General features: G+C 38.2%; 2 protein-coding genes across 6 annotated transcripts; both read right to left on the bottom strand.

Annotated features, from left to right (window-relative positions):
- Window positions 1-5,216: 5,216 nt before the first annotated feature.
- On the bottom strand, window positions 5,217-12,412 carry LOC115676794 (branched-chain amino acid aminotransferase 2, chloroplastic). Of its 2 annotated transcripts, none has more exons than XM_030599795.2 (10): window positions 12,207-12,412; window positions 11,994-12,085; window positions 11,211-11,388; window positions 10,766-10,942; window positions 10,499-10,630; window positions 9,996-10,094; window positions 8,926-9,042; window positions 7,090-7,185; window positions 5,948-6,060; window positions 5,217-5,642 (listed from the first exon to the last, which is right to left on the bottom strand). In XM_030599795.2, the coding sequence occupies exons 1-10, from the start codon at window positions 12,333-12,335 to the stop codon at window positions 5,525-5,527; spliced, it is 1,251 nt and encodes a 416-aa protein (XP_030455655.2). In that variant the 5' UTR covers window positions 12,336-12,412; the 3' UTR covers window positions 5,217-5,524. The 2 variants fall into 2 exon arrangements, with proteins under 2 accessions (XP_030455655.2, XP_056161167.1); XM_056305192.1 differs by having other exon boundaries at window positions 11,994-12,079.
- A 2,911-nt stretch (window positions 12,413-15,323) lies between these two features.
- On the bottom strand, window positions 15,324-19,954 carry LOC115676790 (pentatricopeptide repeat-containing protein At3g49740). Of its 4 annotated transcripts, none has more exons than XM_030599787.2 (6): window positions 17,429-19,954; window positions 16,412-16,486; window positions 16,274-16,333; window positions 16,027-16,156; window positions 15,837-15,923; window positions 15,324-15,676 (listed from the first exon to the last, which is right to left on the bottom strand). In XM_030599787.2, exon 1 carries the CDS (start codon window positions 19,711-19,713, stop codon window positions 17,524-17,526), a length of 2,190 nt encoding a protein of 729 aa, XP_030455647.2. In that variant the 5' UTR covers window positions 19,714-19,954; the 3' UTR covers window positions 15,324-15,676; window positions 15,837-15,923; window positions 16,027-16,156; window positions 16,274-16,333; window positions 16,412-16,486; window positions 17,429-17,523. The 4 variants fall into 4 exon arrangements, with proteins under 4 accessions (XP_030455647.2, XP_056161132.1, XP_056161131.1 ...); XM_056305157.1 differs by having other exon boundaries at window positions 16,027-16,118; XM_056305156.1 differs by having other exon boundaries at window positions 16,027-16,333.
- Window positions 19,955-20,718: the final 764 nt, after the last annotated feature.

Below are 20,718 nucleotides of genomic sequence, written 5' to 3'. Positions count from 1 at the left end.
ACTTATATATATTATATGGGTGTTCATATCAGTCCATTTATTTGGAAGGTTTTGCTAGCTTCTAACTTTCATTTCTTGTTTAATACCTGATTATTAATAAGTGAAAGCTCTTTTCAGTATAACTTTCATATGTCCAACAATTTTAACATGTCCAGAAAATGGATCCAGGATGCTTATATCAATCATATTTCCTAACAATCCCATCAACCCATAATTTTGGTCATACATGTGATACAAATCACAAAGTTAAAAGTTGATAATGAATAATTTGAAAAATGTTTCTTAAAAATAATAGTGTGTATCTTTTAGTAAAATTAGCTAATGAAAAATGAACAGCAATCCATGCCTGAACATTTCCGTTGACGATGAAATTATCTTGTCAATCCATTTTTGTTAGCGACACAGGTGATCATTTTCAGGAAATTCTTTTCCAGATCGTTTGATTTTTCTCGAAACAAACGCGACCGTTTACAAGAATTTATAAGACATCACCAAGTTGTTTGGAAAGATAGTGAAGTTCATTAATGGAACGGAAAATACCGCAAAAAATCCCAAACTATGTCACTTGTGATAAATTTACCCAGTACTTTTTTTTGCAATATGAAAAACCCCAAACTATGCCATTTGTGACACATTTACCCCACAATACTTTTCCCAAGGGCATTTTCGTCTTTTTCCTTTTTATGTTTTTTTTCCTTTTTTTTTTTTTCTTTCTTCTCTCTTCCCTCCGCCGGCCATGGCGAAGGGAAGCCGGCGAGGGCGGCCCTCGCCGGCGTTCGGTTTGGGCAAGGGCGGCCCTCGCCGGATCCGACGAAGGCTGCCCTTGCCGGCTTCCCTCTGCCATAGCCGGCGGAGGGAAAAAAGAAGAAAGAAAAAAAAAGGAAAAAAAAACATAAAAAGGAAAAAGACGAAAATGCCCTTGGGCAAAAGTATTGTGGGGTAAATGTATCATAATTGGCATAATTTGGAGTTTTTCGTGTTAAAAAAAAGTTTAGGGTAAATTTGTCACAAGTGATATAGTTTGGGAGTTTTTGATGGTGTTTTTCCTTAATGGAAATGGTTTTTTCTATTCAATTTTTAATTCATGAAAAGGGCTAATTAAGGGCAATTTGATCAAATGGGAAAGGGGTTCGTCATGATGACCAAATGATGAAGTGCAAAAAGATGGACATAATTACGGAATGTGGAGCACAATGTTGCCCAAAGGTCAAAAAGACGAGGACAAATGGTCTGATCTTTTTAGATGATTTTCAGCGCTCACACACTCATGTCAAACACGTCGCCTGGTTTCCAGAGTGATTGACTCTTGAGAGACTCCCAATCCTTGCTTTGTCCCCACGTTATTTCCCATTTTTTAAATGTTCCCGAAATTGACCGCTGCATAATTCAACATAATTAATCAAGGAAAAATGAAGGATGGCGAAATCAAAATTTAACTATTGCTAATCCTTCTTTGCGAAAAGTAGTGAGAAACGCGGCTTTCTTTCCCTTCGTTAAAGTTGAAAGTTCGTAAAGTTCTTGTAAATGGGGTTTGTAAAGCTAGGACTGTGTGGGAACGAGAAAGCAATTATGAAAAGTCGTGGCTTTGAAAAAAAAATAATTTCCGTCCTAAAAAAAACTAAAAACGTGTTCACTGTGACACGTTTATCCAAAATTATTTTGTGTCCCCGTGAAAAATCTCAAATTCATACCCTGACCTGAATCTACACTCTATTGAAATGCATCTGTGTCAATAGTATTTAACGTCAAATCCGTCTCGTTTACACATATGCACTTTCACCGGATATTAAACGAAATACTAATGGAAAGTAGATTTAGGTCAGGGGCATTGGTTTTGGATTTTTTGTGAGAAAAAATTAGTTTTTGGTAAATGTATTACACGGAAGTAGTTTAGAAAATTTTAATTGTATTAATCCTAAAAATTATGCAATAACTTTGATAATTAGCTTTTAGTCTGCTGTCCATTGATGAAATGTTTTTGAGAATTTATAATTCGAATAAAGTTCATTTTGTCTCGTAAAGTTTGTGTATTCTATCTCATAAAGTTCATTTCGTGTCTCTTCGTCCTAGACATTCACAATTTGCATAAGTTTACGCAAGTTCGTATCATTAATAGAGGCCTAATATCTAAAAAAACTCCAAACTTTAGCTTTAGTCCCCATTCTATAATAAGCTTTTTTTGTCTCATGAAAAAGTCCCAACTTTAGGTTTAGTCCTGATTCTACCATAATTTTTTTTTTCTCATAAAAAACCCAGTTTTAGGTCCAGTTCCATTTTTACCTCAATTTTTTTTTGTCTAATAGAAAATTACCAACTTTTACTTATGTCCCAAATCTACCCTCATTAACCATCCATCCCAAATCGCCTTTAGTGATTTTACATGACATTTCCACATTATTGCTCTAGTTTTTCTCAAATCTCGGATCCAAGAAGACGTATTTAGGAGATGAATTTTCATATAAGCCTAAATGTCTTCTTGGATCTGACATTTAAATAAAAACTAGAGCAATTAGGGTTTTTTTTTTTCTATTGTTCTTACTCTTAAGAGAGTCCTCCTTCCATCTTGCTTAGGGATCTTCAATTTTGCGCTCGGTTTTCAATCTCTCGTGTTTGGGAGTGTTCCATCTCTTGTGGTCGGAGAGATTACTCCCGAGACAAATAGCTTAGGATGCTCAAACAGCTCGTGCTTGGGAATTTTCCATTTCTCAGTTATCAACACGAAATTTTGGCTGAAGGATTAGCAGGGTAAGATTTGTAACTTAGGTAAAAGTTGGTGGTTTTTTATTAGACTAAAATATTTTAGGGGAAAATTGGGATTGGACAATAGAATTAGGACATGACCTAAAATTAAGGGTTTTTTATGGGACAAAAAAAAGTTTGGGATAAAATCGAGATTGGATCTAAAGTTGTGGGTTATTTATGGAACAAAAAAAATTCGGGTAAAATTAAAACTAGACCTAAAGTTAGGGTTTTTTTGGGTATAAGGGCCATCTGTAGATGATTCGTTGGAGTTAACTCCAAAAGCATATTTTGTACAATTTCTTGAATAGCTTGATACAAATACCCAGAAAAATTGCTCTGCTTCAATTTCTCCTATTAGACCATAAAACTTTAGCAAAGCTTTTCAATATTTGCAATGGAAGCTGTAGTTTCACTGTCATTTTGTATCATGTGTTTCCAGCATGCGAAGACTGATAAATGTTCTGATTGTTAAGGACGCAAACTGAGATAAAGCAAATTTGGAGAGGCCAATCGTAAATCAATCAAGTTTGGATTTTACCCGTGATCTCATGCTTGAATTTAGATATTTCTCGTATCAATCTTGTTTCTCTATAAAAGTTGTAGTACTTTGGTAACATCACAACGGTTCCAATATTAACACGAATATTTTTAATAATCTGTTACCCTTTTCTCGTCTATTGTTCGTAGAAATTTTCCGAATTGAACTTTATGCTAACAGACCTGAGAATTCCAAATTCATATTATTTTTCCCATAAATGATTCATTCAACTTGCAATTTTTTTTCCCAGAGATTATTACATAAATTAAACATCGTTTGCTGAAGAATTTAATTTAAAATTTTATAAGATTAAAATATTGTGGAGCGGGGCAAGTGAAGCGGGGAAATTCACGAGGGACAAGGACCGGGGACGGGCCATTTCTGATAATAGTGTGGCGGGTATGAGAAATGCAACCCCTACACCCACCCTGCTCCATTTCTTCGTCATGGAGAGGGGAGGGGCGATCATATCCATCCATGCCTCGCCACACATGCGGGGCAGGAAAATCAGTCCACCTAATTCGAGTGGTGGGTACACTTTCAAATCATTATTAGAGTTGAAATCGTCATTTCAACGCAATTTGCTATCAAGAAAAGTATAACATAAGACATAAGCTTGTGGAGGTTAAGCTCGTGCCATAAACCAGTTAACCCTTTTGTACTCAAGGGGTGAACATGACAACATGTCATGTTCGAGATCAACCACTTCAATCCCTTTATGAAAGGCACGGCCCAATGACAAGGGAATTGGGTGGAATGGTGTGGGGACATTTAATTTCAAGTCTGGAGTTCGACTCCCACGCTCAACAAAAAGACATGACAAAAATTTAAGTGTGATAAAAGAGTTAATGTACGACAGACGAAAAAAAAAAATACATCAATTCTTTGGGAAAAATGTCCAAAAAACAAATCCCTTTATGAAACACTCAGCACATTTTGTTAATCAAGCTCATGTGTTATTCAGTTCAACACAAACATATTTAAACAATCCTAATCTTATTTTATTGTGTCGAACAACCCGCTTTCTAAATGTATGGCATTTAAATTACAAAACTGTGACACCATTAATATGATCTTGTTAATCGATTAATTTGACTCTTTCATGATAATATAAGTTTTTAATACACTATAACATACCATGAATTTCCCGATTTAGAAAAACGATAAAGTAGTAACTATTGGTTCAGTAAATCACATAATATAATATCTATTCCCATATGTTCTACTATAGCCTTAAAAATTATTAAGATACAACTTTGATAGCATCATTGCAACTAAACATGCCATCAGTTTCAAAACCCAACAATATAATACCTATTCCTATATGAGATGTATAGTGACTACTACCAACGGTTACGATGGGTCGGGAACGTTAGACATAACCTGTTCTCGAGATAGGACGACTAGGAACAACACAGAGCAGAACGCAAAACCAAATATGGTATCATGTAGTACTCTACAAGGACACAGTTGACACAAATTGCCAACCGGCCCAGCCCTACAAGCCAGTTGAAGCAATCCTCAACCATAGACATGCTCACACTTTTATCGAGTTTTAACCATTCCACAAATGGAATAACTAAGGTTTTGGCTAATATGAAACAGAGCCCCATAAGAACTGTGACTGGCTTGTCTGTGTACCTTATTGCCATTGCACTCAAATACGGCTGATTAATAAAAAGCATTCACTCACATTTGGACAACTTGCCCAGAAATGAAGGAGCTAACAAGGAAATGGGTTTCAGGATAGCCAGGTTCTTCATATTGTCATTAGTTAGTGGTAACAAACACCATTCCCATGAATAGTTCCGGAGAGTAATTCTACAAGTATATACTAGATTACTTAAGCAATCAAGTAACAAGAATCTAGTAAGACGGTGTAACCACCACTCAGAAGTGGTCAAAGTTGTCGCAAGGCAGAATCAAGACAGAAAAGTAACAAACAACCTCAACGATTGATGCTATGCCTAATCTAGCACAAAAAGTACAACATCTCTCTTTCATCTGAGGGACCGTTCACTTGTGGGAAAAATACAAATAGAAGATCAACAGCTCCAAGACTAAACATGGTCTCTAACATGGCAACCGTCTTAGGGCATTTTCCCATTCAATCAAAAACCTATCTACATCAGTCACTGGCCAGACAAAATGAGCTACATAGCTTTACTAGGAAAGGATTGAAAGTCACTGATACCAAAAAAGACTTGAAAACATCAAACTAGTGATATAATTGCTTCACCTGGCTTATCTCAGCTCAACGGTCCAATTCATCTTGTCATCAATGAGACCCATCTGCAGTCTGGTGAGTACAGAATATAGCTGTTGTGCGACAACTCCGAAACCCCCCTCCACATAATTCACCCTGCCAAAACATTACATCGTGGAATTACATTCAAGTATTTCTTCTTATGAGAACACATATATCAACAAGTCGATGTTTCACAGAAAAAGACATCTCTTGTTTAGCAAAAATTTGATGTCACTTTGATTCAAAACAAGTGCCTGTGTTAAAGAAATCCAAACTTAACAGCTTAGAGGGATGCAATGGCTGTTCTTTTCTATGTAGTCAAGGTGCAATCATTTCAACACTAGTTATTGCACTGTCAAGTGAAGAGGCTCTGAGCGGGACCAAGTCTATGCCATTTTAATGATCAATGGAGGATTTACCTTCTACCACGGTAAGTGATGCTTCCCACTGGAGATACAACCACAGCTGTACCAGTGCAGAAAACTTCATCAGCATCAAGCAACTCATCCACCGCTACAAGACGCTCCTCAACCTGCATTTTAAAAGTCAAGCATTGGAAACAACGGACTCAATATACATCTCTCCAAAATGCTCCAACTGCAGAATGCAGCAATAGAATATCCACCTGTTAACACCCCTTTGACAATATTTAAACTAAGGTGGAGAACCACATTTTACATAACAGCACCTACTGTATTATTCATGTCTCTGAAAGCAACAAAAAAATTTTCTAATTGATATCACATGAACTAACAAGCATTAAAACAAGGAAAAGAAGTGGCATGTTGCAATTCTTGAGAATTCTTGAGAAACAATAAGTCATTGCACAACTACGGACCATAGAAAAAATTCAAAAATGGGTTACTTTTGACCAACCTACAGCTGTATATAACCAAGAAAAGAAAAATGCGTACACATTTTACCACAAGGAATGAAAGGACTTCTCAAGTCATAAGGTTGACTACAAGTGCTTTTATTCTGAAAAGCAGGAAATCTATGATGGGAAGTCTAATAGAAGTTTAGGAATTGCCCACAAGATTATCAGGAACTATGCAAGAAAGGTGCAAAAACCTGAAGCAAAATCAAGAGGAATTGATTCAAGGCCTTTGATCGTGGAAGTTAGTATATTTTTCTCAGCAGAATGACTCTTGAAACCCATCATATCCATGAACCAAATTAGCACTTGCAGTATGAGTCCACACCATATATAAATGACAAAAAGATCTTTCTCAGGGGAGAAACAGGTATCAACCCTCCTCTACTGAGTGAACTTCACTTAACTTCCTAAGAGCTTTACTTTTTCCTCTCTTGGCAACTACATTCATCTAGCATGACAAGCCCTCTTGTTTCTATACTCCATCAATCTATAGCATTTCTAGCCCCTTACTTTCTATTCTCAATCATTCTATGAAATAAGAAAAGACATTAGAGTTACAAGGGGGAAAACAAGCACTGGTTGGTTGTAAGCTACATGTGCACAAGCACAGTATCATGCAACGACTGAAGCAGTGATACATAACAATATGCTCGACTGCTTGCTACCAAAGATGGAAAACTGTACCTGGAAACCTTCACTGCGAGCAACATCAATTATGCTCTTCCTTGTAATACCTGGTAGGATCGTCCCTTTTATTGCCGGAGTACTTATAACTTTATCCTACAATTGCATCCCAATCACATTATTAGCTAAAATTATCCTTTCTGCACATAATGATGTTATATGCAGGTGAAGATAGTTGCAAAACATTTACCACTCATCATAATGTGACAACAAAAATCACCAATCCAAAAGCATTCAATTAAGATATCTGAAGACATTGGTTTAGGATACCAATGCAACAGAACAGTCAAAAAACATGAGGACATTGTGACTGGCATGACTTTCAAATTTCACTTATGCCACTAGAAAGTAGAAAAACAATGTTTACAGCCAAGATTGTTGCAAAGAGGGACATTAGAGTCTAAATAGCTCCAGTCCAAACAAAACAGTGATTACTTCATGCACATAATTAGAAGAAAGAAGTTTCTTCACACTCCCATATGTCAATTTCTGTTCACAGCAAAGTTACGCAGAAAACATTTGTCCTCATTTATCAAGGCAAATCGATATAGTACACTTCTTTTCCTTTTCTTTTCCCCGAGAAAACTTTTTCTCCTGGTTGGTGTAATTACAACCTTAATTTTTGAAGATGACTTTATCCTCTCACTAAGTATACTTCAACTATAAAAATTCCCAATGATTTTGATCGCACAACACTTCATATCAAACTTGCTACAAAAGTCCACTGAAATGTAACATAAGACCCAACAATAACCACTTCCAACTTTCGACACTAAATGCGCTACTTTTCATTTCAAGGCGATTGGATTATCAGGTCCAACAGTCCAACCAGGCCTGAAGTGTATGTCCAATTCAACATTTGAACATTAAAGAGAATGCAATACATGGATTGCGATTGCATGGATAAAGTCACTTCACTGCTCTGCTTCATAATACAGAATCCGCAAGACTCTCAAGTGACAACATGAATAAGAAAGGATTCTCAATAGAAAGGTGAGTCTAGGACATCAAACATCCAAACCAAGATTGCCACATGCTAGTCAAAAGAAGATAAAAAAAAATAGGACTTCTCTTAAAAGGGGAGTCTAGGAATGACGTTTGTTGCCACAAGAGACAAAAGTCAATGGCATACAAAGTATCATTTTAAGTGCAAGACAAAGATTAGAAATCTATAAAAATTTATGATCTCGTCTATGATGCACTGAGCATGATTTGTACCTATGACCGACATAGAAATCCATAGCATATTTTAAGTAGAATAATTAATTATTAATCATGGTAACTTGGATAAAGCATTCCCATAAGCGTTACATCATTACAAAAGAAAATGCTTTCCATGGGAAATCATTTTTAAGGAAAATGATTAGTTTTCATTTGTTTGATAGTATGCTGAAAAGCACATAAAACTCTATTTAAAGATAGAAGTTGAAGGTATTGAGCGTTTGTGGTAAGAGAGTTGTTATGCTTGGGAAAATGATTTCCTCTATTCAAAACCGGGAATTTATCTTCCTAATTTTAAGTATAGATGTTTTTCTTAACCGTAAATGTTTTTCCATCGAATAACCATTTTCAATAACCAAACACGTGAAAATCCGGAAAACTAATACGAGGAAAGCTCTTTCAATGAAACAAACAAACCTTAGTTTGTTTTACCATGCATTCCATGTAAAAAACAAGATACTTCTAGGTCAACAAGCACCTACCTGTTGTGGCAGCAAAATCATGACGCTAAAGAAGTCGAAAAGTCTTTAGAGTTCGTTTCATGGAAAACGGATGAGAAATTTGAGACAGATTATTCAGATTTTTAACTGGCAACTGCTTTGTCAATAAGAATACCTTCACAACAAAAATGTTGCAGGAAGAAACCTCCTCTAAATACTTTTTTTGCACACAATCAAGGTATAGAACATCTGAAAAGCCTTTGGCTTTTGCAGCAGACTGTGCCTTCAGAACCTACAAAACAGAATCAGAGAAAAAACATCATCATTCAAGTTCACATACTAATAAATAAATGTACCTACAAACACTCACGCCTTGCTATATTGACAAAACATGGCCCAAGAGACATTTAGGAATGGCTACCCCTAAATGATAACAGACAAAAAAGAAAATAAAAAGGAAAAATGAGAGCGCATTCTCAATTATACTACAGAGAGACAATGGATGTAAGAAGCAATGAAGTCGATCTCAACAGACATGAACACAGAAGAAGATGAAACAGAAGTAAAAGTTGACGCCAACGGGTATAAGAAAATTGTCAATTTTTAGTTTGTTTTTAATTTTCCTAAAACATGTATCATAGATACAAAATAATATTCTCTCTAGAAAACATAGTTTGCTTGTTTGCATTGCAAATGAAAACAATGCATACAATACATTCTAGTTTCAATTTTGAATATAGTTTCTCTTGTTTTGATTTGGAAGCTGTTCTCTGCCAAACACATTTTCTAGGCAGTTTTTGCTCTCCCATGGAAATTGAAAATAGAAAATTCATGAACCAAAGAAGGCCTTAGACTCTCACTGTCCAAGAAGTATAAATAAGCCATCACTCAGATGTTTCACATAGTTTTACTTTAAACTTTGACTTTAGAAAATTTAGTGGGAGAGAAGAAATAACTTTCATAAGTGGAAGTTCCCCTCTAGATGCTCTCAAACTTGAAATCCTTAAAAGGACCACAGGACAACAACTTGATTCTACTGTTTAATCAAGAGAAAAATATGCGAGAATATTTTACTTCCATGCAATCCTTCGCTGTAGCAAGCAATCGCCATGAAGAAGTAAACACCATAGAGTAAAGAAAACTTGAAGACGAGATATTAGTGCAGATATGCACGTCTACTACCTATCTAGAGGCTACAATCAAATGCAAGCAATCTAAATCAAGGAAAAAGACTTGCTTGCTTACCGCAGCATAGTTTCCAATAGTCTTGACACCTCCAGTACCACCAGGAGTAGCCCGATGCAGTTCGTGCTCCACCACCAAATGTATTGGTGCTACACCTTCCTGCCATTTTATATTGGAAGGAGTTGGATCAAAATTAAACATAAGGGAAAGGTCATAAAAGCTGCCAAATCAAAATATAATAGACTATCTGGCAAAAGAAAGAACGAGGTCGACAGGTAGCTTTATTCCTAATAGATTCAATTATAATACTGCCAAGTGATGTTAAAAATAGAAGCCCTTTGAGACCACTTCATTTCAGAACAGCAAGTCTACCATGATTGATTTCTTGGTTACGCTAAAGTTCATCATTGCAACAAGTACAATACAAGCAACTTGTTCCAGATATAGAGACAATTTTCTGTAGTACAAGAAAGAGACAAAAAACGAGGATTGACTTGCTATTAAAGCATACGACTGAAGTGAAAGCTAATAAACTTGACTGTAGACGAAAGAATGTAACAGACCTTGAAGTAGTTTCCCACGGGTGAAACATAAATTAGAAAGGTATATTCAGGAGAAGGGGCAAGACCAAGAACAGCTCCACTCCCCATGAGCAACGGCCTTATGTACAAGGAACCTTTACCGGTTGGCGGTATCTGAAAGAAAAAAATTCACGAGCTTAAAGCAAATAGGAGAGAGAGAGAGAGAGAGAGAGAGAGAGAGAGAGAGAGAGAGAGAGAGAGAGAGAGAGAGCGAGAGAGAGGGAGGCCTTTGCAAAGTGGATGTCTCACCCAACGTCTATTTGCTAATACAGTGGCCTTTACAGCCTCAACAAATTGTTCAACAGAGGGTGATGGCATGCACATACGCTCTGCACCCATTCTCATACGCAGTGCATTTTCTTCTGGGCGAAACAAAAGGATATTACCATCATGCTTCCGGTAAGCTTTCAGACCTTCGAATAAACCCTGTGTTAGAAGAAAACACATAGGCCCATTATATTAAAGATACAACAACAAAGATATAATTGACAATGAAGAATAAAACGGCCCTAGAGCATGAATACGACATTTTCTTCATTCCCACAATCGAAAAATAAAAGCGTAGAGAATCATAAAACCTGAAAGTTTAACTAATTCTATGTTAGCAAGCAAAATTTAGCCCGTAAGTGCAATGCATTTACGGATAAAAGAACATTAAATTTTGGAGAAGTCTCAACCAAACTTAGTATCTGACCTGGCCATAATTTAGAACTCCTGCAGAAGGGCTCAATTCAATGTTCCCGAAACGCCGTAATTCACCTTTAAAGAAGTTTCCATCTCGACCACATTTCATTGTGTACATGTAATCAGTGGGAAGCAATCCAAATCCGAGGTTTTCCCAGTCTAGGTCGGCTAATTCAGTTACCTCATTGCTGTGTTCAAAGAAACATGTCAGCATCTAAATTGAATTGCACATCAGCAAGATGAGAGTTTGAAGTTTCAATCACATCAATTTCACTTACAGCAAGTACTGAATCAAGCTTTACTTAAATCAACACGTCCCTGCTTGAGAACAATACGCATATCGCGCATATGCAGGTTTCCCCGACAATTGGGCAACTCAATCAAGCTGTTCCTTTAGGTATCTAATCAGTGCCTCAAGATTTCCACCATTTCTACAAGTCAAATTTCAGTTTACCGATCCTAAAAATAAACATTGAAAGCATATTTTGCATCCAACATACAGTACTTGGGCCAACTAGGGGTGACAAAACGCGCTTCAATGAAACATTGAGCAAGCTCTTTGGTGCAGGTATCACTGCCAGCTATCTATTGCCCTTTGCTCAAAATTTCATGACTTCACTACCCTTGCCCCGAAAACCTTATAAACAACTAAGCAGATTCTCCCACAATTTCTCACGCACACCACAAATGCATTCAAAAGTCAATTTCTAAAGACCCTTACAAGGAGAGAGAGAGAGAGAGAGAGAAAGAAACCCAACATCAACCGCAACAAACAGGTGAGAGAGGGAGCTACCTGTAAGTATCAGATAAGGTGGCATTGCGTATCAATGGAGAGGCGGGTTGTTGCAGCACGCTGCAAAAAGCGAGCGGGAATTGCTTCTGCAGCTGCAAAAAGAGGGATTTAAAACAAGACCCATCATTCCGATCCGGACACACCATGAGAGCGGGGGATCAAGACATCTCCTTTTCCCTCCGTTGTGCCGCAAACAATGGAAACAGAACTGACCCTGAGAGATGTGGGACAAGGGTATCTCTTCTCGGGGAAGGACGAGGAGGGCCTGAGGGCATGGCCATGGCGGGAGGGGCCAATCAGGTAATTCGGTTGCTGAGCCGCCAACGCTGCAGTTCTCTCCATTTTAGCTCTCTGCGCGTGACTGGTTCACAGAGAGAGGGAGAGAGAGAGAGCGAGAGAAGGGAACGCAAAGTTGTGGTCTTTGTGGCTGCTCTGATTCCGGGTCCTATTTTAACCTAGACGAAGGTGGAGTACGACTTAAGCGTAGATTCTCTCTACCTTCCTACTTTTGGAAAAAATGAAGTTAAAAAAAAAGGAAAGTAATGATTTTAGGGAAAAAAATTGTCCAAAAGATGGTAAATCTATCGTTGTAGACCTTTTCATTGTGCCAATTATATTAAAAGAATTGTTACTTTTTATCAATTGAATCCATCAGATCAATTTTAGTTGAAATCGCTAATATGGATGTCGACCATCCTAAGTGACATAACATTACGCAGACAATTTTTAATAATATATTAATATTTTTTCAATTTATTTTATTTATTATTTTCTTTTTCTTTTTTTCCTCTTTTTTTTTGCCTTTCTTCCTCTCTCCTCGCCGGCCTCTGGCGAAGATCGCCCCCACAGGCCCCTGGCGAGGCCAAGCCCTGTTCGCCCTTGGCGAGGGCAAGCCTCGCCGTGGCTAGGTTCTCCCTTGCCCGGCAATGACGAGGTCACGCCGAGAAACGGCAACGTCGAGCCAGGTGGCCGGCACACACGAGCAAGCGGTGACCAACTAGAGAAAATAAAAAGGAAAATTTTAAAATTTTAAAAATATTATTAAAATTTGTTTAGGTTAGCATCAGAAGTGTCATATAAGATCATCGAAGTCCACATCAACAATTTCTGGTCAAAATTGGCCAGATGGACTCAATTGGAAAAACATAAAAAAAGTTCAGGATTGAATTGGCAAAAGTCTAATAGTTTCGGGATTTATTTTTTTTTTTGACAATTTTTTCAAAGATTGAGAGGAAAAGTCCAAGTCAAAATCTAGCACCTAAAATAATTAATAAGATTTTTATTAAGAAGTGTCTGAGGAGACTGAAATAAGAAAAAGGATTTTGTTAAAGACTAGTTAATTAAGCTTTAAAAAAATACTTTTTTTTGCTTAATGCGGTCACAAAATCAACACGTGAAGCTTTTTGTCTTTTTGCGGATTTTGAGCCCAACCAATATTATAAAAATGAAGGGGAATAGACATGCGACAATCTCGAACAAATAAAGTAAGAGAAGCTGTTCCTTCGAGGATTGACGAGGAACGCATAGACATTTCCAAGCGTATCTCTATGTTCTTTCTTTATTTAGATTAGATATGGATTGCTCGTTATTTTCTTTTTGAATTAGAAAGAACGATTCATTTGGAAAAGGGGAATTAAGAAAGTGCGCATGTATTGCGACAACCAAAATCAACTTATAGGATTTGAGAAAGAAATCTACCTTTCTTTTTCTCTTTTAGCTGTTAGGAAGTGCCCGGGTCAGTTTTCGTGCAACTCAACTAGTTAAACTCCCTCTGCAATTTTAATAGCTTATGCTTCTCACATCGACATGATGTTTCACGAAGTACTTTCAACAAGGTTTTAATTCAAAACCATAAGGGGAGGATTAAAGGACAATTATCTAGAATAGATCCTTTTTAAGAAATAATTACTTAAATTAATCTTTCCATAAACTGTATACTGAACTAGACTTCTTATTGCTACGCTTGGAGATTACTAGTGTCGCGACTCGAGTCGATCGGCCTTAGTCATAGGCCCATGCGACGCTTGGCCAACAAGTTCATTGGGCCAACTTTCCTTTTCAACAATCGCTCGTATGGCCTGTATCGTGAAATGCCTCATTGTGACCGATCTATAATAACTAGTTTTGGCATGATATGGCCATCATCATATGAGAGGCATTGGTTCTCGACAAGTTTGTGCACGTTGGCCAACCTTGTCGGCAAAACTCCCTAAACACTGAAGCAATAGAGTATTACGAACAAACATCTTTTCTTTTGGCAATAAATGTTGACTATAATGTAATTCTAGGGACACCATTTATAAAATTAATTAAACCTTTTCAAAGTAACATACCAGGGGATAGAAACAAAAGTTCTTGGAGATGAATTAGCTTCAGATTTGTTACAGAACATATAACAGAGAACCTTAATCTCTTGCAAGCCCACCCCGATCTATGAAAAGGAAATCAATGTCTAATAAGAGACAAAGAAAAACAAATCAAGTACCTGAAAGAACATGTATCCTTTAAGGTTATGTTTGGCAGTTACTCAAGATAGGATAAGGTTGGATATAAAAGGGATTATCAGGATAAAACTATCATATGGGGAGATATGATTTCTTATAGGGCTCGCTTTTTCAACTCCTCATTTAGCTTAGACACTTCTTATCTTTGTGTTTTGATCATACTATTTCTTGTGTGGCCGACCATTTTAGTTACAACTCTACAAAAGTGGTCCCCTTTTTAGTTTGGTCAAATGTGATGTGAATTGTTCTTATTTTGCTCCCTAGACTAGGGCGGTCGGCGCTCGCCCAAATCTAGGCGAATTCGGCCGTCGCTTGGGCCGGCGAGGCTCGCCAAGCCCTAGTGAGGGCGAGGCGACGCCTAGATCTGGGCGAGTCGTGCTGGCCCCATGCAAGGGCCGGCGAGGCGTTGCCCTAATCTAGGTGAGCCTCGCGGACCCCAGGCAAGGGTCGACGACCCTCGCCCAAGGCTAGCGTTGGGCGGCGGCGGTAGCGCCCTACCAGCGAGGCCTCCTCTTCTTTTTTTCCATTATTGCTTTTTTAAATAAAATTTTAGCTTTCTTTACTTTTTAATCTAATTTAAATAATATTTAAAAAAGAAGAATAATAATAAAAAGCCACGTAGGATAGATAAATTGATTTAAAAATGTCACGTTAGCATATTCCGTTAGACAAATTGATAGTTTTAACTTTAGAACTCGATTGCAACAACTTGATAAGTTTTAAGACTTGATTGCACTTTTTGCAAGTTTTATGACTCAATTGCACTTTAGTGAAAAGTTTTAAAACTTCTAGTGAACATACCCCATATAAAAACGACATGTCTAAGTGGCGTTGTAGACATCATATTAACTCGAAATTACGAATATAAGACCAATTGTATTTCTTTTTTGCTCATAATATACTGGATTTCTGCTGTGTTCTTTCTCCAAAGTCAACTTGAGCATATCTCTGCACCGTTGCAACTAACACCAAGTAATGCCTCCCCTATATAGGTGAGACAAATGCCATGCATGTTATATTGTATAATTGAAAAATTGTGCTACCTATGAAGTTTGGCATTAATATCTATGGCAAAAGTTACAGATATAGGTGTCATCGCATCTCTTGCAGTTTTCTCAGTGAGTTCAAGTGCTCCTGCAATTAGAGTCGTCTTGTTGCGTGCAACTTTGCCACCTTTTCCTGCCAGATGTGTCAAAGACCACTCATGGATTATGAAGTAAAAAGTTGCATATCACAGAATAACAACTAGCCATTATTAGATCAACCAAATGAGCATCAAGCAGGATGAAATTTGATAACTTATCAAGTCCAGGGTTTGGATTTGCATGTATGTTCTTACCTCGTTACCCTGTAAATCAACAAGTGTTTTCAACTCAGCACGGCAAAACAGAGCCTCCTGTCCTTTTCCTAGAAGGAAATCCAAAAGCTGCCAATATACAATTTGCACACTATTGTCAGAATCTTATGACCATATTAGCCTAAAAACTGCGTTAGTGGATTAAGCTAATTCTTGAGGTACGAAATCTCACCTTATGCAACATGAAAACAGATGAAGACAAGAACATGGACTACTGGAGACACTGCTGCACCAATTGCCAGAACACACTGCTTGGGGTATAATCTGCAACAGAGTAACGGGTACATTTCTCCAGTAATTCCCTAACAAGTTGCATTGTATCAGAGTTTCGCTAGGATGAGCAGTAAAGATCGTATTCCTAGATGAGGCTCATGCTCATGAATGCAAGTTAAAATAAGCTACCCGGAATGAAAACATACCTCACCAAACAAAAGTTTCAAGGTCACTGAACTATCAAGAAAGACAGGCAGTGCCTGCAACTGCAAGCGCAACAAACAAAACCGAGACATGAATCACTTGTTCATCAAAATGCAAAGGAGACATTTCACCTCATTTACCTCCATAGCAGCAGCATTGCATATTAGTAGGGTGCACAGCAGCAAATGTCGTCGTCTAATAACCGGAAATATTTTCTGTAATGCAAAAGCACTAATCTTTAGTCAATAGTGTAACAACTAGATGATATGTATCCAAAAAGCTGCAACCCTAGCAACAGATCATCTGTCTTTCAGGATATTAATAGTACTTCAGTTCAGAGGAAGTCAGTAAGCAATTTAGCAGCACAGTATATCTTTGTAAAATAAAAAATTAACGATAGAAGAAGCTGGAGTATCTGCTCGGACGATATATTGCAAATTTGCAAGCATGTGTATCATTAGTGATTACGCAACCATTCAAACCACTGGCATTCAGAGGCCTACTGGAGAAGAAACAAGCTTCAACTTGGTCTGCTTGCAGGAGCCAAGACAAGAGAAAGAATAAATTGTCATAGACAATAATCTCCATCAGCCAAACTCACCATTGGAATGCATCAAACATAATCTATGAGAAAGGTGGCTTCAGATATTGGACATGAACAGGCATATCAAGTGCCAAACAATTTGAGACAGTGGGCACTGCACACAGGGGAATCATGGAACCTTTTAAGAGCATTTCTTTGATGTAAAATCACTCTCGTTTGTCCGCAGGATCTTTCACATAGTAAAAAATCTCACGAAGTCTTAGCCCATGACGTGAATGCAAATTCAGACATAATCCATCCTCAAATTTGGCTAAATCAAAGAATGTACAGGACATGGGCCAGGTCATTGCAAAGATCGTTTTATCTAGAACCTCCAAGAGTAACATCAGAGTAAAAATTTTGAGAACACTTATGATAAAAGAGGAACCTTTTGAAATAAGTTTTGGGGTAAAATCATGCATATTAGCAAGCTGTCTACAGTCTCCATGTGCATTTCAAAGCACATGTTCATGGCTAGTATGCATAACTTATACGTCACTCAACAGAGAAGCACCTACTCTAATTACAGGAAGTTCCTAAAAGCCATCAACATATAATTGCAGAAAATTCCTACCAGACTTTATCCCAGCTCAGATCTTGCTTAACGTCCCATTTCAAGTCTGTAATGTTTCCAATACCAGGATAATGCATATCTACTGTTCAACTGGATTAACATCTGATCCAGCTGCAACCGCGCTGCTTTGCAACCCCATTGCTCTTCAACATCTTCCTCACATTCGCTGCCTCATCCCATTGACCAGCAGTTGCATATATATTTGACAAAAGCACATAAACCGACGGATTGTCTGGCTCGTTTTTTAGAATCAACTCGGAAACAACTCTTCCAAGCCTTAAATTGTTATGAGATGCACAAGCACTGAACAATGTCCACCATGAGCTAGAAAGTGCTCGAAAGTGCTGACTGTTTATTACTGTTTCAGCCTCATCTAGATATCCGGCTCGACCAAGAAGGTCAAGCATACATAAGAAATGTTCCTCTTGAGGTGTAAGGCCATATGTATTTAACATAGAGTCAAATATGCGAGTACCATCACTAACCAGACCAGAATGGCTGCAAGCAGATAGTAACGCTGTAAAAGTAGCTAGATCCGGTTTACACTCAGAATCATCTCGCATTGCCTCAAAACAGTTCACTGCTTCCTTCCCTTTACCATGCTGAGCAAAAGCTGAGATAAGGGCATTCCATGATACAGTGTCTCTCGTGGGCATCTTATTAAACACTCTCAAGCAAGAGTCCAGAACTCCACATTTTGAATACGCTGTGATCAGTCCATTACTCAAAGAAGCCTCTGAGAGAAATGCATTTCTGGTGATGTAGCAATGAATCTGTTTTGCATGTCCCAAGGAACAGAGGGTAGCACACATGGCCAGAGCAGTACTAAGAGTACATGCATTCGGCTTAAGATCATAAATAAACATCTCAGAAAAGCATTGTAAGCCCTGCAATGGAAAACCATTTGACAGCAAACCAGAAAATAGGGTATTCCATGAGATCAGATTTTTTAAAGATATGTCTCGAAACACTTGGTAGGCATGCATCATCTTCCCATGCTTAGAATATGCCAAATTTAATGCATTGGAAGCTTGAATATTCAAGAGGAGCCCCTTTTGGTGTAGAAGGGCATGAATCATCTCCACTATTTCTGTTGACTCGGCGCTAGTTAACAAACTTCCGAAAGTAAATTCATCAGGTTCGAAACCAAGCCTTTCCATTTGTAGGAAGGTCAAGATCGCTGATGTACCAAAGTTTAATTGAGCATAGCTGGAGATCATGGCATTCCAAGACACAAGATCCTTCTTATCCAATCTATTAAAAACCGTCTTAGCTGCCTCCAAATTGCAACAGCCAGAATACATGGTAATTGCAGCATTAATAACAGCAGTACAAGATTCAAGACCCCTTTTGATAGCTTGAACATGTAATTGAACAGCATCTCTCTCAAACGAACATGAACTCATGAGACTTACAAAGGTGAGCTCAGTAGGACTAAGCCCAGACCTTTGCATTTCCCTGAACATCAAAAGAGCCTCCTCATCTCTACTTATTCCCACAAGACCATCTATCATCGCATTAAAGGTAATTTCATCGCGCACTTCAGCATCACCAAAGATTTTGTAAGCATCACCAACACGTTCGCTGTCGAAGTACATTGTAAGCAGGGAATTAACAACCGAGGCCTTTATTAGAAATCCCGTCTTAGTAACTAAACAATGCACCTGCCTCCCAAACTCAAGCAGCTCCAAAGAACACAAGCTCAGCACACAAGCGAAACTATAATTATCATGCCTAACACCCAGTTCATGCATTTCCCTAAACTTGGCAAAGGCAATATCTTCATGCCCATTATCTGCACACCCAGTAATAACGGCATTCCAAACTGCCACATCCCTGTCAGGCATTTCATCAAACGCCTCACAGGCATAGTCAACTTCCCCAAGCTTCGTACAAGCCGACATCACCGTCGTCCACGAGTACACATCCGGGTTCTCAATCTCCCCGAACACCCTTTTCACAGAACCCACATCTCCCGCTTTCGCGTAGAGCGAAAGGAGGGTGTTCGCGACGTGCGGGTAAGCTTTGAGGCCGGCCCGGATGGCGTGGGCGTGAAGCTGCTCGCCCAGCGCGGCGTCGCGAGCATTGGCGCAGGCAGTGATGGCGCTGGAGAGAGTGTAGTGGTCGGGCTTCAAGTGAGGAGGAGTCCCGCGGATTCGGACGAACAGCTGGAGGCATTCTGTGTAGAGGTGGGAGCGAGTTAGCTTGGCCAGCGAAGTGTTGAGCCTATAGAGTTGTTTGGCTGTGCTTTCTGCTGTATGTGCACCGAAGAGTGGAACTTTCATCAGCTGGTGCAAAACCCCAAACCCTCTGGAGCTTTGTCGAGGTGAGAATTAAGTAGTAACTGATAATGCAAGGAAGGGTATGCAGCACCCAGAAGTATTCCGGTGTACTTTGTATTTGGGTTTCGACGCAACGAACCATCTCATCAGTATTCTAATCCCAATAGCACAAACTGATTTTCAAGACGGCAAAAGCCCCAAAGAGTCCAAGACGAATTAGGATAGTTCTTTTTCAAGAAAAGGAAAAGATCCAAATTTTGGAAGACAAACTCTGTTTGGTGAATTGCGCTGCCTTCATAATGAATGTTGATTGGTTTACGGAAGCGAGCAAGTGATGTTTCGAGTGATGTCAAAAGAAGTAGGAATAGATTAGACTGTGTAGTCACCCGTCAAGGATAGGAGAACTCCAGCACGAGAGCTAGAGCACTAGGGTCAAAGTAATACACTCTCCAAGATAGGAGTCCCACCCTTTAAAGATATTTGCTAACACAAAAGAAACTCTTATATATTCTCAATATTTCTTTTAGCATGAGATTACACTTCAATTTATAGAGATATTACTAAACAAAAGAGAAACTCCACCAAATCCTAGGAACCATACTTATTCACCTAATTATGATTTTAATAGCAACGCGACAATAAATACTCATAAAAAGCTATGAATTAAGAGACCTAAATGCATGTGACTAATTATTAGATGCATTGAAACTTGATAAGACTCTCTAAATTCGTGCACTAATCTTGAAAGCTAAACAATCATTGTAGATAGTCATTAAGGGCCTGTTTGGTAACGTTTCTGTTTCTGGGAATAATTTTTGTTCAGAAATAGTTTTTTCTAATTTTGTTCCTAGAAACAGTTTCTGAGTAAAAAAACGTATTTGGCAACTGCACAAAATTTTTATTCCCGAAACAGAAAAAGAACATAAATGCGTTCGGTACGACCTTAAGAATTTTTACTCCCAATTTTTCATTTAATTATAAAATGTGAGTGGAGACTTAACAATTCTT

This window comes from Syzygium oleosum, unplaced genomic scaffold, assembly GCF_021117445.2.
Source record: "Syzygium oleosum isolate NSW1041296 unplaced genomic scaffold, Sole_v2.1 Sole_v2.35, whole genome shotgun sequence".
NCBI classification, from domain to species: domain Eukaryota; kingdom Viridiplantae; phylum Streptophyta; class Magnoliopsida; order Myrtales; family Myrtaceae; genus Syzygium; species Syzygium oleosum.
The sequence above is the reverse complement of the archived record's forward strand: the minus strand, read 5'-3'. Positions and strand labels throughout refer to the sequence as shown.

Coding starts and splice junctions, on each gene's coding strand:
- LOC115676790 (XM_056305156.1), bottom strand. CDS start 19,713: ATGAAAGTTCCACTCTTCGGTGCACATACAGCAGAAAGCACAGCCAAA.
- LOC115676794 (XM_030599795.2), bottom strand. CDS start 12,335: ATGGAGAGAACTGCAGCGTTGGCGGCTCAGCAACCGAATTACCTGATT. Junction 10,095..10,498: donor CCGTGGGAAACTACTTCAAG/GTCTGTTACATT, acceptor ATAAAATGGCAG/GAAGGTGTAGCACCAATACA. Junction 6,061..7,089: donor CTCGCAGTGAAGGTTTCCAG/GTACAGTTTTCC, acceptor TTTAAAATGCAG/GTTGAGGAGCGTCTTGTAGC.